General features: G+C 42.2%; 1 protein-coding gene across 2 annotated transcripts in view; it reads right to left on the reverse strand.

Annotated features, from left to right (window-relative positions):
* The window catches only part of CRYBG2 (crystallin beta-gamma domain containing 2), a 175,055-nt gene that overhangs the window by 65,236 nt on the left and 92,581 nt on the right, over positions 1-17,238 (reverse strand). Inside the window, exon 3 of one of the 2 annotated variants that reach the window (XM_083173290.1) lies at positions 14,198-15,582. In XM_083173290.1, the coding sequence (XP_083029416.1) occupies positions 14,198-15,582 (1,385 nt within the window). Of the gene's footprint in view, positions 1-13,593; positions 13,699-14,197; positions 15,583-17,238 lie in introns of those variants that run through there. The other variant, XM_083173291.1, reaches the window with a different exon arrangement.

Genomic DNA, 17,238 nt, shown 5'->3' on the forward strand with positions numbered 1-17,238 from the left:
AGTTAAATTTACTTCATGATGTCTTAGAGTGGTTTATTAATATACTTTAGCTTAGTAAAAGAGAGTATGAGCTTGTCCTAGTGCTAAGTGACTGACTTTAGCGGGAGAAAAAATACCTGATAAATAACCCATTTTCATGGTTTCAATTGAGAATATGGTGTTTTCTCCAGAACGTGTCTTTTTTTTTTGGGGGGGGGGGGGGGGGGGGGGGAGAGGATGCTCTGTAATTGATGTGATCAAGAAAAGACACTTGGTGGAAAAAAAACAGGGTAAATCCCTTTTGTTTGCCTTTAATAGAATAGTGCACCTATGTGTCTTCTAATGTCCAACAAACTCTTTACTGAATGCTCCAGTAAGTTCAGTAACAATGCATTACACTCTGTTCTTTAGGTGCAGGATTTAAAAGACTTCTGTTTATTGTCTTTACTTGTGACAGTTTATTTTAAACATGAATTGGTCTGAAAACTATGCTGGGAACATGAATGGGCTGCATTAATGCATATTAGCAATATTAACAACCAGACACCCGGGATATTGCCTCTCCAGTCCGGGGTGGGGCGTGGTGTTAATAACGCGGGTTCCTTTTTGTCCCAGTGTGTTACAAGCTTGTATTCATACGCATCTTCATCTTTCCTATAAAGATTCCAATGTATGATGATTTTATGCATATTTTCAGCTTAATTAAGCAAAAAACTTGAAGAGTGTCATTTTCCATTTGTTGTGACCTCATCATCAACAGACCAAAAAGCCATTTTTTAATGACACCAGCAAGGAAAGGCAGGGCTGATCCGTTTTCCGTGTAAAAGGGCATTCCCCAGGAATAACCTGGATTGAAGTGCAGTGTAAATGGGGTCTGAGGCAGGGCATGCCCTGGCAATTTCCCGTGTTCATTTTCTCGGGTCCTACCCGGCATTCTGGTGTAAAAGTGGTATTATTGATAAGACACAATATACCTATGTATATAACTGTTAATATAATGGCTTATTATATGCAGTAATGCAGTCCATTCATGTTCCCAGCATAGTTTTCAGACCTATTCATGTTTAAAATAAACTGCTACAAGTGGGGCAGCACTGATGGTGTAATGGTTAGCATTACTGCCTCACAGCGCTGAGGTCATGGGTTCGATCCCCACCATGGCTCTAACTGTGCGGAGTTTGTATATTCTCCCTGTGCTTGCGTGGGTTTACTTTGTGTACCCCGGTTTCCTCCCACAATCCAAAAATATACAGATAGGTTAATTGGCTTCCAAAAATAAACCCAAGAATGTCTGTGTGTGCGTGAAAAATGTAGTAGGGAATATAGATTGTAAGCTCCACTGGGGCAGGGACTGATGTGAATGTTCAAATATTCTCTGCAAAGCGCTGCGTAATATGTATGCGCTATATAAGAAACTGTTAATAAATAATAAGTAAAGACAATAAACAGAAGTGTTTTAAATCCTGCACCTAAAGAACAGAGATGCATTGTTACTGAACTTACTGAAGCATTCAGTAAAGAGTTTGTTGGACATTAGAAGACACATACTGTAAGTGCACTATTCTATTAAAGGCAAACAAAAGGGATTTACCCTGTTTTTTTTCCACCAAGTTTCTTTTCTTGATCACATCAATTACAGAGCATTCTCTCCCAAAAAAATAAAACACGTTCCGGAGAAAAGACCATATTCACAATTGAAACCATGAAAATGGATCATTTATCAGGTATTTTTTCTCACGCCAAAGTCAGTCACTTTGCACTAGGACAAGCTTGTACTCTCTTTTACTAAGCTAAAGTATATTAATAAACCACTCTAAGACATCATGACATTATTTTAACTAGATCGGAGCATCTTCACAGTTTTCGTCGTGCAAGCTTTTGCACGTTTCTTATTCAGGTCAAGTCACAACTTTCCCACACTAGCGGATTTTGAATTTCTCAATTTTTTTCACTCCACCCTACTGTACACTAATATACTCCACGAACAGGGGATTGAAGCAGAAAGGCAACTCCTAGTTAGTAGTAATGTTTATGGGGGTCTGCAAATTGCATTTTTCTTAAAACTCCTGTCTCTTACTCTGATGAGAAATTACTTTCTGTTTGACAGCTGTTGGTATTTGCAGCGCAGGGGCTGCGCAATGGGATTTTGCGTAGCCCCTGCGTATGCAAATAGCTTTGGCCCTTATTCTGATCGGTGCGGCCCGATCAGAATATGCGGCCGCAACCGTGCAGGCGAATCCCCGCCTTCCATACGGATCGCCACCTGCCGTCCGTATGCGGATATGTGGCGATCCGCATGAAATTGGACGGGGATACGCCTCCTCCATGGTGGGAGCAGCCCCTGCATTCGATGGTCGCCGAACATCGAATGCAGGGCCGCACGCTCCACCAGGTCCCGCAACACAAGACCACACGGACACTTGTCCGTGTGAAATCATGTATAGAGGCGGGCAGCTGACATCCGGCGATGTCAGATGCCCGCCCCGTACACACGCGTCACGGCCTCATTACCATGCATACGCCCCGCGTTTGCATGGGAACGCCCATGAAACGGGGGGCGTATGCATAGGGTAATGAGGCTAAGTAGCCCCTCACGCCCCTCTACGCCCCCTGTGCGGCGTATAAAGAATCCGTGCGGCGAAATCGCCTGCACATGCGCAGAGTGACCTCTGCACATGCGCAGACGATCAACATCGGCGGTCCGTCCGCATGCGGGAATTTCCGCACCGATCAGAATAAGGGCCTTTATGTTTGAGTTCGAACGTGATATGTTTTTCAGTGATGTGGTTGTTGCCAGCAAAATCAAAGGTACTTGTGTATTATCACGGCGCCCACTACTCCATTTGCGTAGAGGGCTATTCAAGGTAGTGAAATCACATTGCATGCTATATTGTATGGCATGTGATGCGATTTTCCTTTCTAATGTATTCACTGCTCTGTGTCAGTGAATCCATTAAAAAGATAGGATTCAATAAAAAATTGCATCGCATCGCATGCCATTATTGTATGGCATGCGATGCGATGAGACATCGGTTCTGATGGAACCTACAATAATGCCATTTAATGGTAAAATGACATATAGGGGGAAATTTACTAATATGAATTCGTAAAAAATAGGTGTATTCGTAGGCAGAAATACACCTATTTTTTACACATTTGTATTTTCGGGATTTACTATCCCAAAAATACAGCAATTCGTATTCTTAAAGATGGGACATTCGTATTTGTATTTACAAATACGAATGTCTACACCATCGATAGGATACAACAGGAATCACCATTCAAAAGAATGGTGGTTCCTGATTTACTAAGCAGCCGTATTGATAATACGGCTGCTAATTGGTGTAAAACCGGCACGAAAATACGACAGGAAAATACACCTTGATTGTCCTGTCGTATTTGGCTTTAGCCTGCACGGATCAGTCAGATCCGTGCAAGCTTTAGTGTAAAAAAATAGAAAAATAAATAAAAAAAAAAAACGGCGTGGGGTCCCCCCCACAGCTGTAACCAGCACCAGGCTGAAAGAGCCGGGGCTGGTAATAAAAAATCAGGGAACCCGACAAATAGGGGTTCCCCAATTTTTAACAACCAGCCCCAGGCTCCAGGTCCGGGGCTGGTTCCCAAAATACGGGGGACAAAATGACTAGGGGTCCCCCGTATTTTAAGAACCAGCCCCAGGCCAAACCAGCCAGCAGGGTAATGCCACAGCCGGGGGGAGACTTTTTATACAAGTCCCCCCGGCCAAAGCATTCATCCCTACCGACCAGTCAGCCTGGCCAGGGGCCCTGGGGGAGTGGGGACCCCCCCAATAAAGGGGTCCCCCCCCTCCAGGACTTACCTGACCAGGCTGAAGCCTGGTGCTGTCCTCGATGCCCCTGGGCGGTGGGCATCGAGCTGATAGTGGTGTAAAAAAATAGATGAATAAACTATTGTTTTAAACTGTGGAACTATGAGTCCCAGCAAGCCTCCCCCACAAGCTGGGACTTGGAGAACCACAAGTCCCAGCCTGCGGGGCATTAAAGGGCCCGCTGGGTCTTGTAGTTCCACAGTAAAAAAAAAATTTAAATAAATACACACTGACACAATGAAAAATAAAAGTTTAATACATACATTACACACACACTGATACCTATCTTGATCCCGTAGGTAGGTCCCAGGTTCTTGATCCGGTGCCTTGTCCTGGTTCCGGATCCATGTCGTCATTCTTCAGCATGTCGATCTTCATGTCGGCGTCCGGTCCGGGTCCGAAGAAATCCATGGGGGACCTGTGGAAGGAAATCCAACTCACCCAGGTCCTCCATGGAAGCTCTTGATCCGCAGTAGTCCAGGACTTCCTTCCATCTTCTTCCATCTTCTTCAAGCTGCCGGCGACTCCGGCATCTTCCCGCTGCGGACTGAGAGGCGCAGAGATGTTTCCTCCTCTGCGCCTCTACTCAGAATGATTTCTGGCCAATCAGGAGCCGACTTTCTTGGCTCCTGATTGGCCGCTAGGCGGGCAATAGAAATCATACTGAGAAGAGGCGGCAGAGATGTTTCATGTTCGGCGCCTCTTCTCAGTATGATTTCTATGGGCCGCTTAGCGGCCAATCAGGAGCCAAGAAAGTCGGCTCCTGATTGGCCAGAAATCATTCTGAGTAGAGGCGCAGAGGAGGAAACATCTCTGCGCCTCTCAGTCCGCAGCGGGGAGATGCCGGAGGCGCCGGCAGCTTTAAGAAGATGGAAGAAGATGGAAGGAAGCCCTGGACTACTGCGGATCAAGACCAGAGCTTCCATGGAGGACCTGGGTGAGTTGGATTTCCTTCCACAGGTCCCCCATGGGTTTCTTCGGACCCGGACCGGACGCCGACGCCGACATGAAGATCGACATGCTAAGGAATGATGACATGGATCCGGAACCAGGACAAGGCACCGGATCAAGACCCTGGGACCTACCTACGGGATCAAGATAGGTAAGTATCAGTATGTGTGTTTCATGTATGTATTAAACTTTTATTTTTCATGTGTCAGTGTGTATTTATTGAACTATTTTTTTTACTGTGTGTGGTAAGCAAGTCAATATCTTAAATGCTTTCATTTTATTGGAAGGTGGAAACCTGGAAAGTAAGGGCATTCCTATATTCAGTGTGCAAAGATAAGGGCAATAAAAAGGGACAATTTCCATAATAAGATTTAGTAGACAACTAGAACATATTGATGTAATAAATGTTATGATTACCCAACTGCAGTGGAAATAAATGGGGAAGAGAAAATATTTAAGGTGCCGATACACTAGTAAGATTTATCTTCAGATCTGGCTGGTTGGAACAAAAACATGGTTATGGATGAGTGACAGTGTCAGTTTTCCAACATTTCCAAGCAAATGGTCAACTGTCATTTGCCCTCATCCATAACCATGTTTTTGTTCCAACCAGCCAGATCTGAAGATAAATTTGCGTTTGTATGGCCACCTTTAGATTTCATTTTATTTATGAAAGCACATATAACAGCAGTCAGGAAGGACTGATAATAGAGCTGTATATGATAATCAGGAGAACCTGGTAAGGCCCACGGAATGAGCCAGTGGCTCACACTAGAAGGTTAACAGAAGAAGTTGGAAGTGTGATTTACCATAAACCATAATTGCCTACCCTCCTGCATTCTGCAGAAGACTCCCTGAAATAACAGCAATCTCCCTCTCTCCCTCATTAGTCTACCTATCTCCCACATTACACGGTTACATTTTTGAGGAAAAAAGGAATGAGAGAAAGATACATTTACATTGAATCATCAGCACCATGTTCCAGCACTTTAGCAAGTATAGTATATCTTACTAACTGCTTTGGGGCTCATCTACATTTAGATATAAGTAATTTTAAAAGATTCCTCTCAGATGTAGCAGTACACAGCCACGCTTCTGGGTGCCACATTCACAATCTCTTTTCACAATCTCTCTCCATATATGGATCTAGACACGCCCTTTGGGTGGAGCATGACACGCCCCCTCAATGGAGCGTGCAAAATTCTACTACCAACTACAATCTCCCTGAATCTAGTTTTCAATAGTAGGCAAGTATGCCATAAACACATTTAGTTCAGACAAATCTATTGCTCTATGACAGGGGTCATCAAACTATTTTGCTCTGGGACCCCATCAGACAATAAAAATAATGACAGGACCCCAACAAGTTACTGCAGAAGGTCCTCACATCACATGTGTAGGCAGCAGACAGCACATAAATGGCAGGATTGTGGAGGCACAACATGATGGCAGGAGTCTTAAATAACAGACAATTCTACAGTCTTTCAGACTCCTTGAATCACTAACTGAAAGTCATCAGCCTGATAGTCAGCAACCCCATGCTGAGAAGGTCGGGACCCACTTTGGGGTCAGGACCCACAGTTTGAGAACCGCTGCTCTATGATATAGACTGCTTACCTGTGTTGTCTAAGTCAGTGGTCTATGTCCTGGAGGGGCAGGGGCTAGTCTATAGTGCAGAGGAGGAGGAGTCTCCTAGTGGCAAACCCAATTCAACTCAATTGTTATAATAATAATAATAATAATAATAATAAGGTACTTATACGTTAGTTGGGCGCCCACTAATGCCCCTTTCCCACTGCAGCTAAAAAACGGTAAATCGCAGATTTTCAGCGCAATTTACCATTTTAAGGCTGCAGTGGGAAAGTGCCAGAGTTGAAATACCGTTTAAAGTTAAATGGTATTTCAACCCGTTTTTTAAAGCAGAGTCCTACACGTTAAAATAACGTTTAAGATTTAGCCTCCTGGCAGTCCCAGTGCCTGATGAGAACTAGTAGTTCTCACTTTGTGCATGTGTAATGAGTGTACGTGCATAATAATGAGCCGCTAATTACATATGCACATATGTAATGATCGGCTCATTATTATGCACGTGCACTCATTACATATGCGCAAAGTGAGAACTACTAGTTCTCGTCAGGCACTGGGACTGCCTGGACCCCGCATGGACCCTGCATGGACCCCCGCTGCCTCCCGACTGCCCTGCATCCCCGTGCAGGTAAGTACAAGGGGAGGGGAGGTGGGGGCACAGGGCAGGTACGGGTGGGTTAGGCACTCTTTACACTTGGGGGGGGGGAGGGATTAGGCACTCTTTACACTGGGGGGGGGGGTTAGGCACTCTACATTTTACACGGTTCACTGCTATGGGAATGGTACTTATATGGTATTTAAAACGGTAATCTGCTGCAGTGGGAATGCTAATACCGTTTTAAATACCAGTTAAGATTACCAGTACTTTAAACTGGTCTGCAGTGGGAAAGCAGCATAAGCTATTTGCTTTGTTTTACGCGTCCCCTCTCGGGGCTCACTACACTCCCCACGCTCGCCACACTATATAAAATCAACTCCACACGGACATAGATAGTGGGGGTATGAGCGTACTAACTATAGTGGGCGCCCAACTAACATATAAGTACCAATAATAATAATAATATTATTTATATAGTGCTTTTCTCCTAATAGACTCAAAGTGCTTTACATTTGCAGTTACCAAACAAAATACAAAACAAGCTTAATAGTAAATATTAGTGAAATGCTTGATTTTGTTTTTGAAGGATTCTAGAAAGAAAGTCCCTTGAACCAGAGTCGCAAAGCTGAAAGCTCGACCACCAGATCAATTCAGGGATATTGTAGGTACTGCTAAGAGTCCTTTTATCTATAGAAACATAGAAACATAGAATTTGACGGCAGATAAGAACCACTTGGCCCATCTAGTCTGCCCCTTTTTTTAAACATGTTACCTCAAACCATATTTGATCCTTATTTTTTTGTAAGGATATCAATATGCTTATCCCAAGCATGTTTAAATTGTACTACTGTATTTGCGTCTACCACCTCTGTTGGGAGGCTATTCCACTTATCTACTACTCTTTCTGTGAAAAAATTCTTCCTCGCATTTCCCCTGAATCTTCCTCCCTCTAGTTTCAGTGCATGTCCTCGTGTTCTGTTGCTCCTCTTCCTGTGAAGAATGTCTCCTACCTGTACCTTGTTAAAACCCTTGATATATTTGAAAGTTTATATCATGTCCCCCCATTCCCTTCTCTGCTCTAAAGTATACATATTAAGATCTTTTAGTCTTTCCTGGTACATTTTGTGATGTAGGCCATGCACCATTTTAGTTGCTCTTCTTTGTACAGTCTCTAATGTATTTATATCCTTCTGGAGATATGGCCTCCAGAACTGAACACAATACTCTAGGTGAGGTCGTACCAATGACCTATACAGTGGCATTATTACTTCTTTCTTTCTACTGCTGATACCTCTCCCTATGCAACCAAGCATCTGACTTGCCTTCTTCATTGCTTTGTTACATTGCCTACCTGCTTTTAAGTCCCCTGAAATAGTGACACCTAGATCCCTCTCTTCCTCAGTAGTTTCCATTATAGTGCCATTTATACTATATTGAGTCTTTGGATTTCTGAGACCCAAGTGCATGATTTTGCATTTTTTGGCATTAAACTGTAGTTGCCATTCTCTTGACCATTTCTCTAATCTGCCTAGATCCTCAATCATTTGTTTTACCCCTCCTGGTGTGTCTACCCTGTTGCATACCTTTGTGTCATCTGCAAAAAGGCACATTTTACCCTCAATTCCACTTGCAATATCACCAATAAAGATATTAAAAAGCACCGGTCCAAGTACAGATCCCTGGGGTACTCCACTTGTAACCTTTCCCTCCTTTGACTGTACTCCGTTTACTACAACTCTCTGTTTTCTGTCCTGCAACCACGCTCTTATCCATTCAACTATCTTAGAATCCAATCCCAAGCTTTCAAGTTTATTTAACAGTCTGCGATTACAATAATCAAATGGGGCAGTAAGGTTAAAGTCAACTGTTAAAGTACACTGCTATGACTTTAACAGTGTTATGACGGGTTAAATCGATGCTGGTGGTGGGCTTTAAATCCAATGCCATTGGTAAGAATGTTGAGGTTAGAAAAGTACTGCAGTCCTTGGTCAAGGTAATGAACATATGATCATGGGAAGACCATTTTCTGTTGTGGATGCATGTTATAATAATAGGTGGGTGTCCCTCTTCAGAAGCAGAGACAGAGGAAACAAGAAGAGTTTTATTGGAATTTTAATATATTCATCTGTTGGCACACACCGAGACATTACACTTGCATTGAGTCGTGTTAGTCAAATTGCCAATTATTCCTGGATTATGGTTAATCCAATTGTTCCATTGGATTACTGTTAAATGTATTCTGAGATACCAACTAGAACAAGTTCCTTGAAACTACAGAGAAAACAAAGTTTGTTTTTTTGTAATTCAAAAAGTCTGCTTTAAATGTTTAAATTAATTGTAATATTTTGTTGTATTTTTCAAAAATGATCTACATTGAATGTTGAACCAGTTTAATGTTCTTATTTTAAAGTGGCTAACTATTAGATCTGCTACTAGCACTAGGGCTGTTGAGCCTGACTAGACGTTGGACCTGTAAGGGTTAAGAATAGGTAACAATTTAATTAGGAAATCCAGTTGCATGCGCCGTGGTCTATGTTAGTGTGCAAGCATGTTTTTTTTATTTCAAGTGGGTGGTCCAAGTTTAATGCATGCTTTGACATCTAACATGTTTTTTTTTCATTACAGACAGGACATAGCAAGATGGAAACAATCTGCAGTCTGCAACATTCAGCAGAGCAAGAGACATTCATGGGGTTATACCGTTTTATGTTTTTGTTCAGCCGGTTCATTGTGCAAAGCCAGAGGAATGGGTGGCACGATCACCAGGGCATGTGCACCCGGGGTAGGGTGGACATTAACCAAAGTTCATGGGTATGATTTATAAGTGTTCCTCAGGCAGAGTATACAGTTAATGGTTATTCCCATAATAACGCCCCTTACTCTTCCACCTTGAATATTTTTTTTCCTGAACAGACTATTACTTTATTATAACCCAACATACTACAGAGAAAAATAAAATGACAAAGTCATAATTTCAACTCCAGTCATAGACTTGAATATGGAATGGAGTTATTGTTGGAGTTTCTCGAGAGAATAGAGCACTTTGGCAAATGAAAATAAGAAGATAAATAATAAGATAAATAAGATAGTCCTAACCCTCTCCAAAAATATTATTAAAACCCTAATGTGTAAAAAACAAACCCTAAACTTGACTCTAATCACAAAGCCCAGGTGGGCAAATGTTAAGGAGAATATGCTATTGTTCTATGTCATGTCTTTAACCCTTTGCGTGCCAACGTTGCTGTAAGAGATTTGCAAAATGTCAGCTAAAAATTCCAGCCTCCTTCAGAGCAACTGTTTTTTTGGGGCGCAATATTTAACTAAAATTGACTTTAACAGATCATTTTCCGAAAATAACTAAAGTGATTCATATTCTTCGACTGCAGCCCTGGCATTTTTAGCAGATATTTTGCACATCTCTCACAGCAACATTGGCCCTCAAAGGGTTAATATAATCTCTGGAATGACCACTATTAGAATCCCTACTAATACTAACTGTATACAGTGGTATGGCAATAGGGATAGCAGCAATCAGTTGTAGGGGGTCTTCACTTATATTCCATAGGGGCTTGGGGCTGATTGATTCTTTCTTATGGAAACCACATGGTACCATCTTAGCAGAATTATGAACTATACATCCTCACAATACCTACTAAAACAGTATTTCTAGGGAATTGTATGCATTAATAAAGCTGTACTTTGGGGGTTATTCCGCATGGACGCTAATTAGACAATTTGCAAATTGAGTGATTTTTGCACTTCTATTTGACCTAACACTCCAGTGTTTGGTCTTAAGTAAATATCCAAGAATCCAAATACACCATGTTTGCCAACTCAGGTAGAAATGGAGCTTAGTAAATTTATCTCTTAGACTGCTGATGGATCCAGGTGAGTATTTGACCCCTTATGCTGTGTACACACATTGAGATTTGACATTAGATTTTGACTATATAGTCAAAATTGCATGCAGATCGCACAGGTTTTTTACCTTGCGATCCCGATGTGTGCTCCCGTGACAGCACAAATCTTAAGTCGAATAGCAAGGGAATCTCACCGTGTGTACACAACATTACCCTAATCCTAACCCTAACTCAGATGTCGTTACCTGGCAGGCCAAAGCTTGATTAAGCTGACAGTGGCTTCTGGGCCTGAGTTAGAGGTGGACACAGGAGGGCTCGGTGTTGCGCCTTTGGTAGCAGTGGGTCTTAGAAGGTATGTAAATGATGCAGGTATCATTTTTTGAAGATCCAATGCATGTGTCTGAAGATGCAGCATTCGATCATCATTGCCATTATCGGACAAACCATCAGACAGCTGAATAACCCAAAGGTTACTTATAATGTCCATCACAAGAAATGTACAGATGCAAGAGAATCTACATCAGAAGGCACACTCTCTAGCTTTGGCAATGGTTCCCTTCTCCTTCCCCAAACACCTACAGATTGCCAATCGAACTGTGGCATACAGCACACTGCATGGTTGCATGACCATTCTGCAGCTGTGGCGCATGCACAATTCCAAAACCATCTGACAATTGCAACCAAATCAGGAATACATCCAGCAATGAATCAGCCTCTCGGTTGGACATAGAGGGCCCGTGTCAGATATGGTAGGTCCTTATTGGTTTACTTACAGTTCAAATATTTATTTTTTATGATCTAGTATGGTAATCATAGCTGCTACTGACATTTCACGTTGTACCAATGTTCCCCACAGAATATAACCTTTTTAAAATGTATGCTCATTCTGTGATCTTTTGATTTAGTGATCTACAGTATTTATGAAAGACAAGAAAGCCTACTGCACATTTATCAGATCTTCACTGCCACTGTCACCAGCTGTCAAAAGAGCTTTCAACAAGGGACTTCTCTAATGTTTTGCATAGGGAAGAGTATTTATCTTGAACATCCATGGGAAAGGTTCGGTAGCTATACTCCGATAGCTTATACCATTTCAGGGGGAAAAAAATCTAATTAAAATAACACTTTTTCCAAAAAGATTCTGTCTATCATTTTTCTTTTAAAAAAAATACCGGTACTTGTTTAGTTTCACGGCGGCAGCATGGCCGCCCGCTACTTCCAGGTTCGGCGCTCTGCAAACTTTCTAAAATAAAGTCCATGCCAACGTGAATAGTTCATACTCCCACTATCCACGTTGGCATGGAGTTGATTTTAGATAGCGTGCGAGCATAGTGAGCCACGGAGCACGTAGCGTGGGCGAGGAAAGCGAGACGCTGCGACTGAGACGCTGAGATGCTGCGACTGAGACGCTGCCGCTGTGAAACTAAACAAGTATCAAAATTCCTTTTGCTTTAAATCAGTGACTGGAAGCTGGTAATCCAGCTCACATGTACACTGAAGGCAAATTTACTGTAAGCAATAATCTGCTCTTCATGCTGTGGGCCTGATTCAGAGTTGTAAGCAAACCCGATAAACCCGATAGTTTAATACAACTTTGATTGCAGGGGGATTGTACATGCACTGTCACATGCAGTTGGCATCTGGGGGGGGGGTATGGCAGTGCTCATGAAAACAAGGGCATACTGCCCCATTATTTTGCCTAGTGTCTGTATCTTCCAATGCAGATTTACTGGTGCCAACTATGGATGTCATATAGGTCCATTCTGAGTAACTAAAGGTTTAGATAGATGTCTGATGTTCTCACAAGTGATCCGATGCTGCATTCTCAGGTACAGTAGTGGATCACACAAGCAGGCAACACAAGACACCTCACCTGCTGCGTCATTAGCATATATGCACACAGCAGCTGCATCCAAACACACAGCACCTGTGCTCACTGTGTCCACCTCTGGGCACCCTCAGTGTCAAAGTTTTTTTAGAAATAAAAAAATAGATCATTGCAGGCATAGACTTTTTTGATGAGTGTTATAAAAGTTAATAAATAGACAACAAAACTTGTTAAACTTTGAAAAAAATGTTCAAGTGAGACATGATCTAAGACTTGAAATATATATATATATACATATATTAAAGCGCTGCGGAATCTGTGTGCGCTATATAAGAAACTGCTAATAAATAAATAAATAAATATATATATATATATATATATATATATATAACTGGTGGCGGGCAGCACTGCCAGGATATCCAATCTTAATAATAGCAGCTGTTCACACCAGCTGTTTGTCCAGGCCCATTGGATTTTCAAATTCAATTCAATAATGAATTGTAAAGGGAACTGTATTTCTAAGAATGAGACTGACCTTGCTAAAGCACTCATATGGCTGATGATAAATATGATAAATGACAGACGATAAATATATTTATGAACATAGACTAAATTACATTCTGGAGACTATATAAAATGTTCATTGTTCTGTTTTCAAGCTGTGTGCAAAGAACACCTTCTTGCAAATCCAGACATGTATAGAGTGTGACAGTAGCTGTCAGATTAACCCAGCGTCAGGCAGCATATTCCTCACACAATGTATTCTCTGTCAACATGTGACACAGTGTTATTATGACACAGTATTCTCTGTGCACATTTTTGGTGTATGCAATCACGTCCCTCACCTTTTACTGAATAACAACCTGCCACCCGATACCAAGTCTTATTCATACAGAAAATAGTACCACAAATAAACACGGCTTTTTACTGCTTTCGCACTTACCCATCTCTGATTTTGTAGAATTAAGTACAAATGACTGAAGCATTGGTGCCAAAAAAGGGAAACACGGAGCCACTTCAGTGCTACAACTCATCTATAGTACTTTCCTCTACCCCTCCCCATTCTGAACTTTGTATTTCTGGTAGATGACAGACAGAATACAGAGTCCAGTCACAGCAGCCAAGCCCTGAATATGTAGGAAGTAGGAAAAATCACAAGGTATCACACTAAGTATGGAACTATGTGGACACACCATTGTGTGAACACATTGATCTGCAAATACACATATGTACCAGATATCACTATTATATATAGAAAGCTCACTCCTATTCAATTCTTTCATGTCATTTTTTGTTATTTTTTTTATCTATACAGATCCATTCACATAAAAAAAATGATTTCCCTCTCACCTGTTAAAAATAAACTTTTAAGCAACAGGTGTATTTTCTATCATTTTACTTGCTTGTCAAAAAATGGTTTACATTATAAGGTCAGTCTCACAATCTAAGCTTCATATTACACAATTTCTACTTTCAGAATTATAACATATCCCTCTTTTTATTCTCTCTTTGTTTTTCCATCTCTGATCCCCCCACCTACTCCTCACCTGTGCACCGGTTTCCCCTCACAGGTCTGGTCTCCCCTCCTTTTTGTTAAGATCTCCTCCTCTTGTGCTGCTGTCTGTACAATCTGCTCCACTGTTTCTGAAAGTTCCTGAGCTGTCACCTCTGCAGAACCCGCCCCATGGTAGCCACATGCCTGAGATTCCAATGAAGGTGACAGCGTCAGATCTTGTCCTACCAGTTCCTCCCCTTTCACCATCTCCTGTACCAGCCCTGGCATCTGCTCTTTTTCCTCTTTAGTCATGGTAATGATAACTTGGTATTTGATTTTGGTTGCGCTTGGAGATGTCTGTGGGTTAGAGTGAATTTTGACAGAGTGGTTCTCGGAAGCAATCTGTGCTTCTGCCGGCCCAAGAATGCTCGAGTAAATGTGCGTCTTATCTTGAAAGGGATCCTGAATGGGCAAAGACATCTGGAAATGTGTGTCCTCTTTATGAAGCCCATCTTGTGGAGAGTCTTCGTAGTTTGGGGATGTTTCGTATTTCACATTCTCCTCTGCAGAAACACATAAAAGCTCAGAACTTTTAAATTTTTGTGCCACATCTTGTGAAGTGCTGCTGGTAAAGAGAGGTCTGTGGTATAAAGCATCTTCTGTGTCTGTGTCTGAGTCTATGTGACACATGTTCTGCTGAGCTTCAGTAAGTTGGCTTTGTCTTTGGATTTCAGTGTCGGAGCAGGCAATAAGGAGATTTTTGAAGTGGGAGACATCTTCATTAGAAAATACATTGTTGTTTACTTGAGACTCTTTTTCAAATATCTCCTCTTGTATTGTATTTTTTGCTAATAAGCTTTGATAAAGCGGGCTTCGATACTCATGTGATTCTTCCCTCTTTTCCAAAATGTCCACATTGTGTGAGTGTCCAGTTGAAGGATGATGTCCTGAACCTGGGATACAGTGGTCTGGTGGTAGGTAATCCTTTAGTATACTCTCTGCCCAGCATGGGAGAGACTCCTCCTCTTCCCCTTCCAGCTTGTCTGGAAAGGCAAATGGTAACTGTTGCTGGGCAGTTTTGCCTGTAAACACCTCATGACTCGAATTGTGATCCTCATCCTCATTGGCCAAACAATCGAAAGATGTTGATATCTCTAATGTCCTTTGAACTTTCAGCTCTCTATTGGAACAGTGATCAGAGTTTTTATGGGTATTGCTGAATTTGGGACTCCTATTATCCAAATTCAGGTGGCTTCCTACAGCTGGCCTGTCTATCCTTCCCATGGACCACTGGGATCCTGTTGGGGATGACACATTAGGGAGTGCCTCACTATATTCCAGCGCACTGAACCTTTTCTTGCGCCATGTCAGACTCCCAAATCTTTGAAGAAGACTAGAAGAAGGTAACTCCAATTCAGAGTAACTAAGGGATCGGGTCTGAAAACAGAACACATTAAAATAAATGTAAGAATACAATGTAATTAATATTCTATATATCAATATAAAGACAATATACTCATTAAAACAACCATTCAAGAAATAATCTATGGAGTTTTACATAGAACCATAGGGCCTTGGAGTCTGCACACATTCCCCACCCTGGACTACTGTGTATTCGAGTCCTGTCTGTGTGAAGGAAGAGCTTAACCTATTTGTGGGCACTCTAATTCTATTCATATAACATTTCACTTAATATTAACAGCATCAAATTTTCATACTTAAACTGAATACACACCTAAAGCTGTATCTGTCCAGTCTATATAGTGGGAACATAAATCTGGTAATGTATGCTTACTTCCAAACTTTGTACTTTGCCTTCGCTGCCGTGTCCATGTACTGAAAAGGGAGCGGAGCCATGGGAGAGTGTACATGGAACAGGTTGGAGGGCGTGGGCTCATGAACCTTATTTCAAAATGTATGGGGCATGCCCAGTGCTCTGTAAGTATCTATTCAGTGTTTACTGACTGCTCTGCACGAGAGCAGAGCAGCAGTGATCACCAGCTCCCCCAACTGCACCCCCGTCAGCGGGACCATGCAGTTTGGACAGCGAGATAGTGTCCATTTAGTGGGACTGTCCTGCTCTAATCGGGACAGTTGGGAGGTATGTGTATTGGAGCATATGAGAATCGAATATTTACTCCCAAACACTGCAAAAAAAGACAATGGTCATTTAGATAAATTGATTAAATCCATTTGATTTAACAAATTTTTCAGAACAATAGTTTTTTGTCCATTTTCCAGAGTTAAGAGGCCTACACACGTGGCAACACTGATGAGCAATCTGAGCAATATAGATAGCTCAGCAAGATCACACAGAAGACAGTGCTGCACAGCGATTTGTCAGGGCCAGTGTTCTCAGGGGAGAAAAATGGGCATAACCGACGATGTCACTAGATTTATCCAGCATGCTGGACATTAATCGCCAGGCAATAGCGCAACGCAGGGCAGCGCATCACTATCGCTATGGCCCCCACACACAGAGCAATGTAGGGTCATTTTTAAAGCGATCTAGTCAGTTCACTTAGAAACACCGGGGGTCTGCGGTGCTATTGTTATGCCGCTGTCACCTGCCAGGACCTGCTGCTTCTGTCTGCAGTCCCGGATCTCCTGGCTCCTGCTGCTAATGCTAATGAAAACTGACACTGACAAAATGGCTGCCCCCTTACAGCAGACAGTTTTTGAGGATGCTAGAAGAGGCGGTGGCCTCCTCTATCATCCTTCAAAACGGTCTTCTGTATGGGGGCAGCCATTTTGTCTGTGTCAGTTTTCATTTTTCATTAGCATTAGCAGCAGGAGAGATGCGCAGACAAGACCGGCGGGGCGGAATCGGCTTGATTCAGAGGGGTAAGGCAGGGTTTTGGGGGGGAGGTTGGGTTAACTCCACTTGGGGGGGGGGGTTGGGTTACCTCTACTTGGGGAGGGACGCTGCCAAAATTTTCGGCAGGGTGGCGCAAGTTTAATAGTTACGCCACTTGGTACTATATAATACAGAAAGCAAATTGCAATATAGTGAAAGATATACAAACCCTAGAGCATCTTACATATTACGGAGAGAATCTTCATAACTGGTTACTATACAATACATAAAGCATT

This window comes from Crinia signifera, chromosome 2 (genome assembly GCF_055691185.1).
Source record: "Crinia signifera chromosome 2, ASM5569118v1, whole genome shotgun sequence".
Lineage (NCBI taxonomy): Eukaryota > Metazoa > Chordata > Amphibia > Anura > Myobatrachidae > Crinia > Crinia signifera.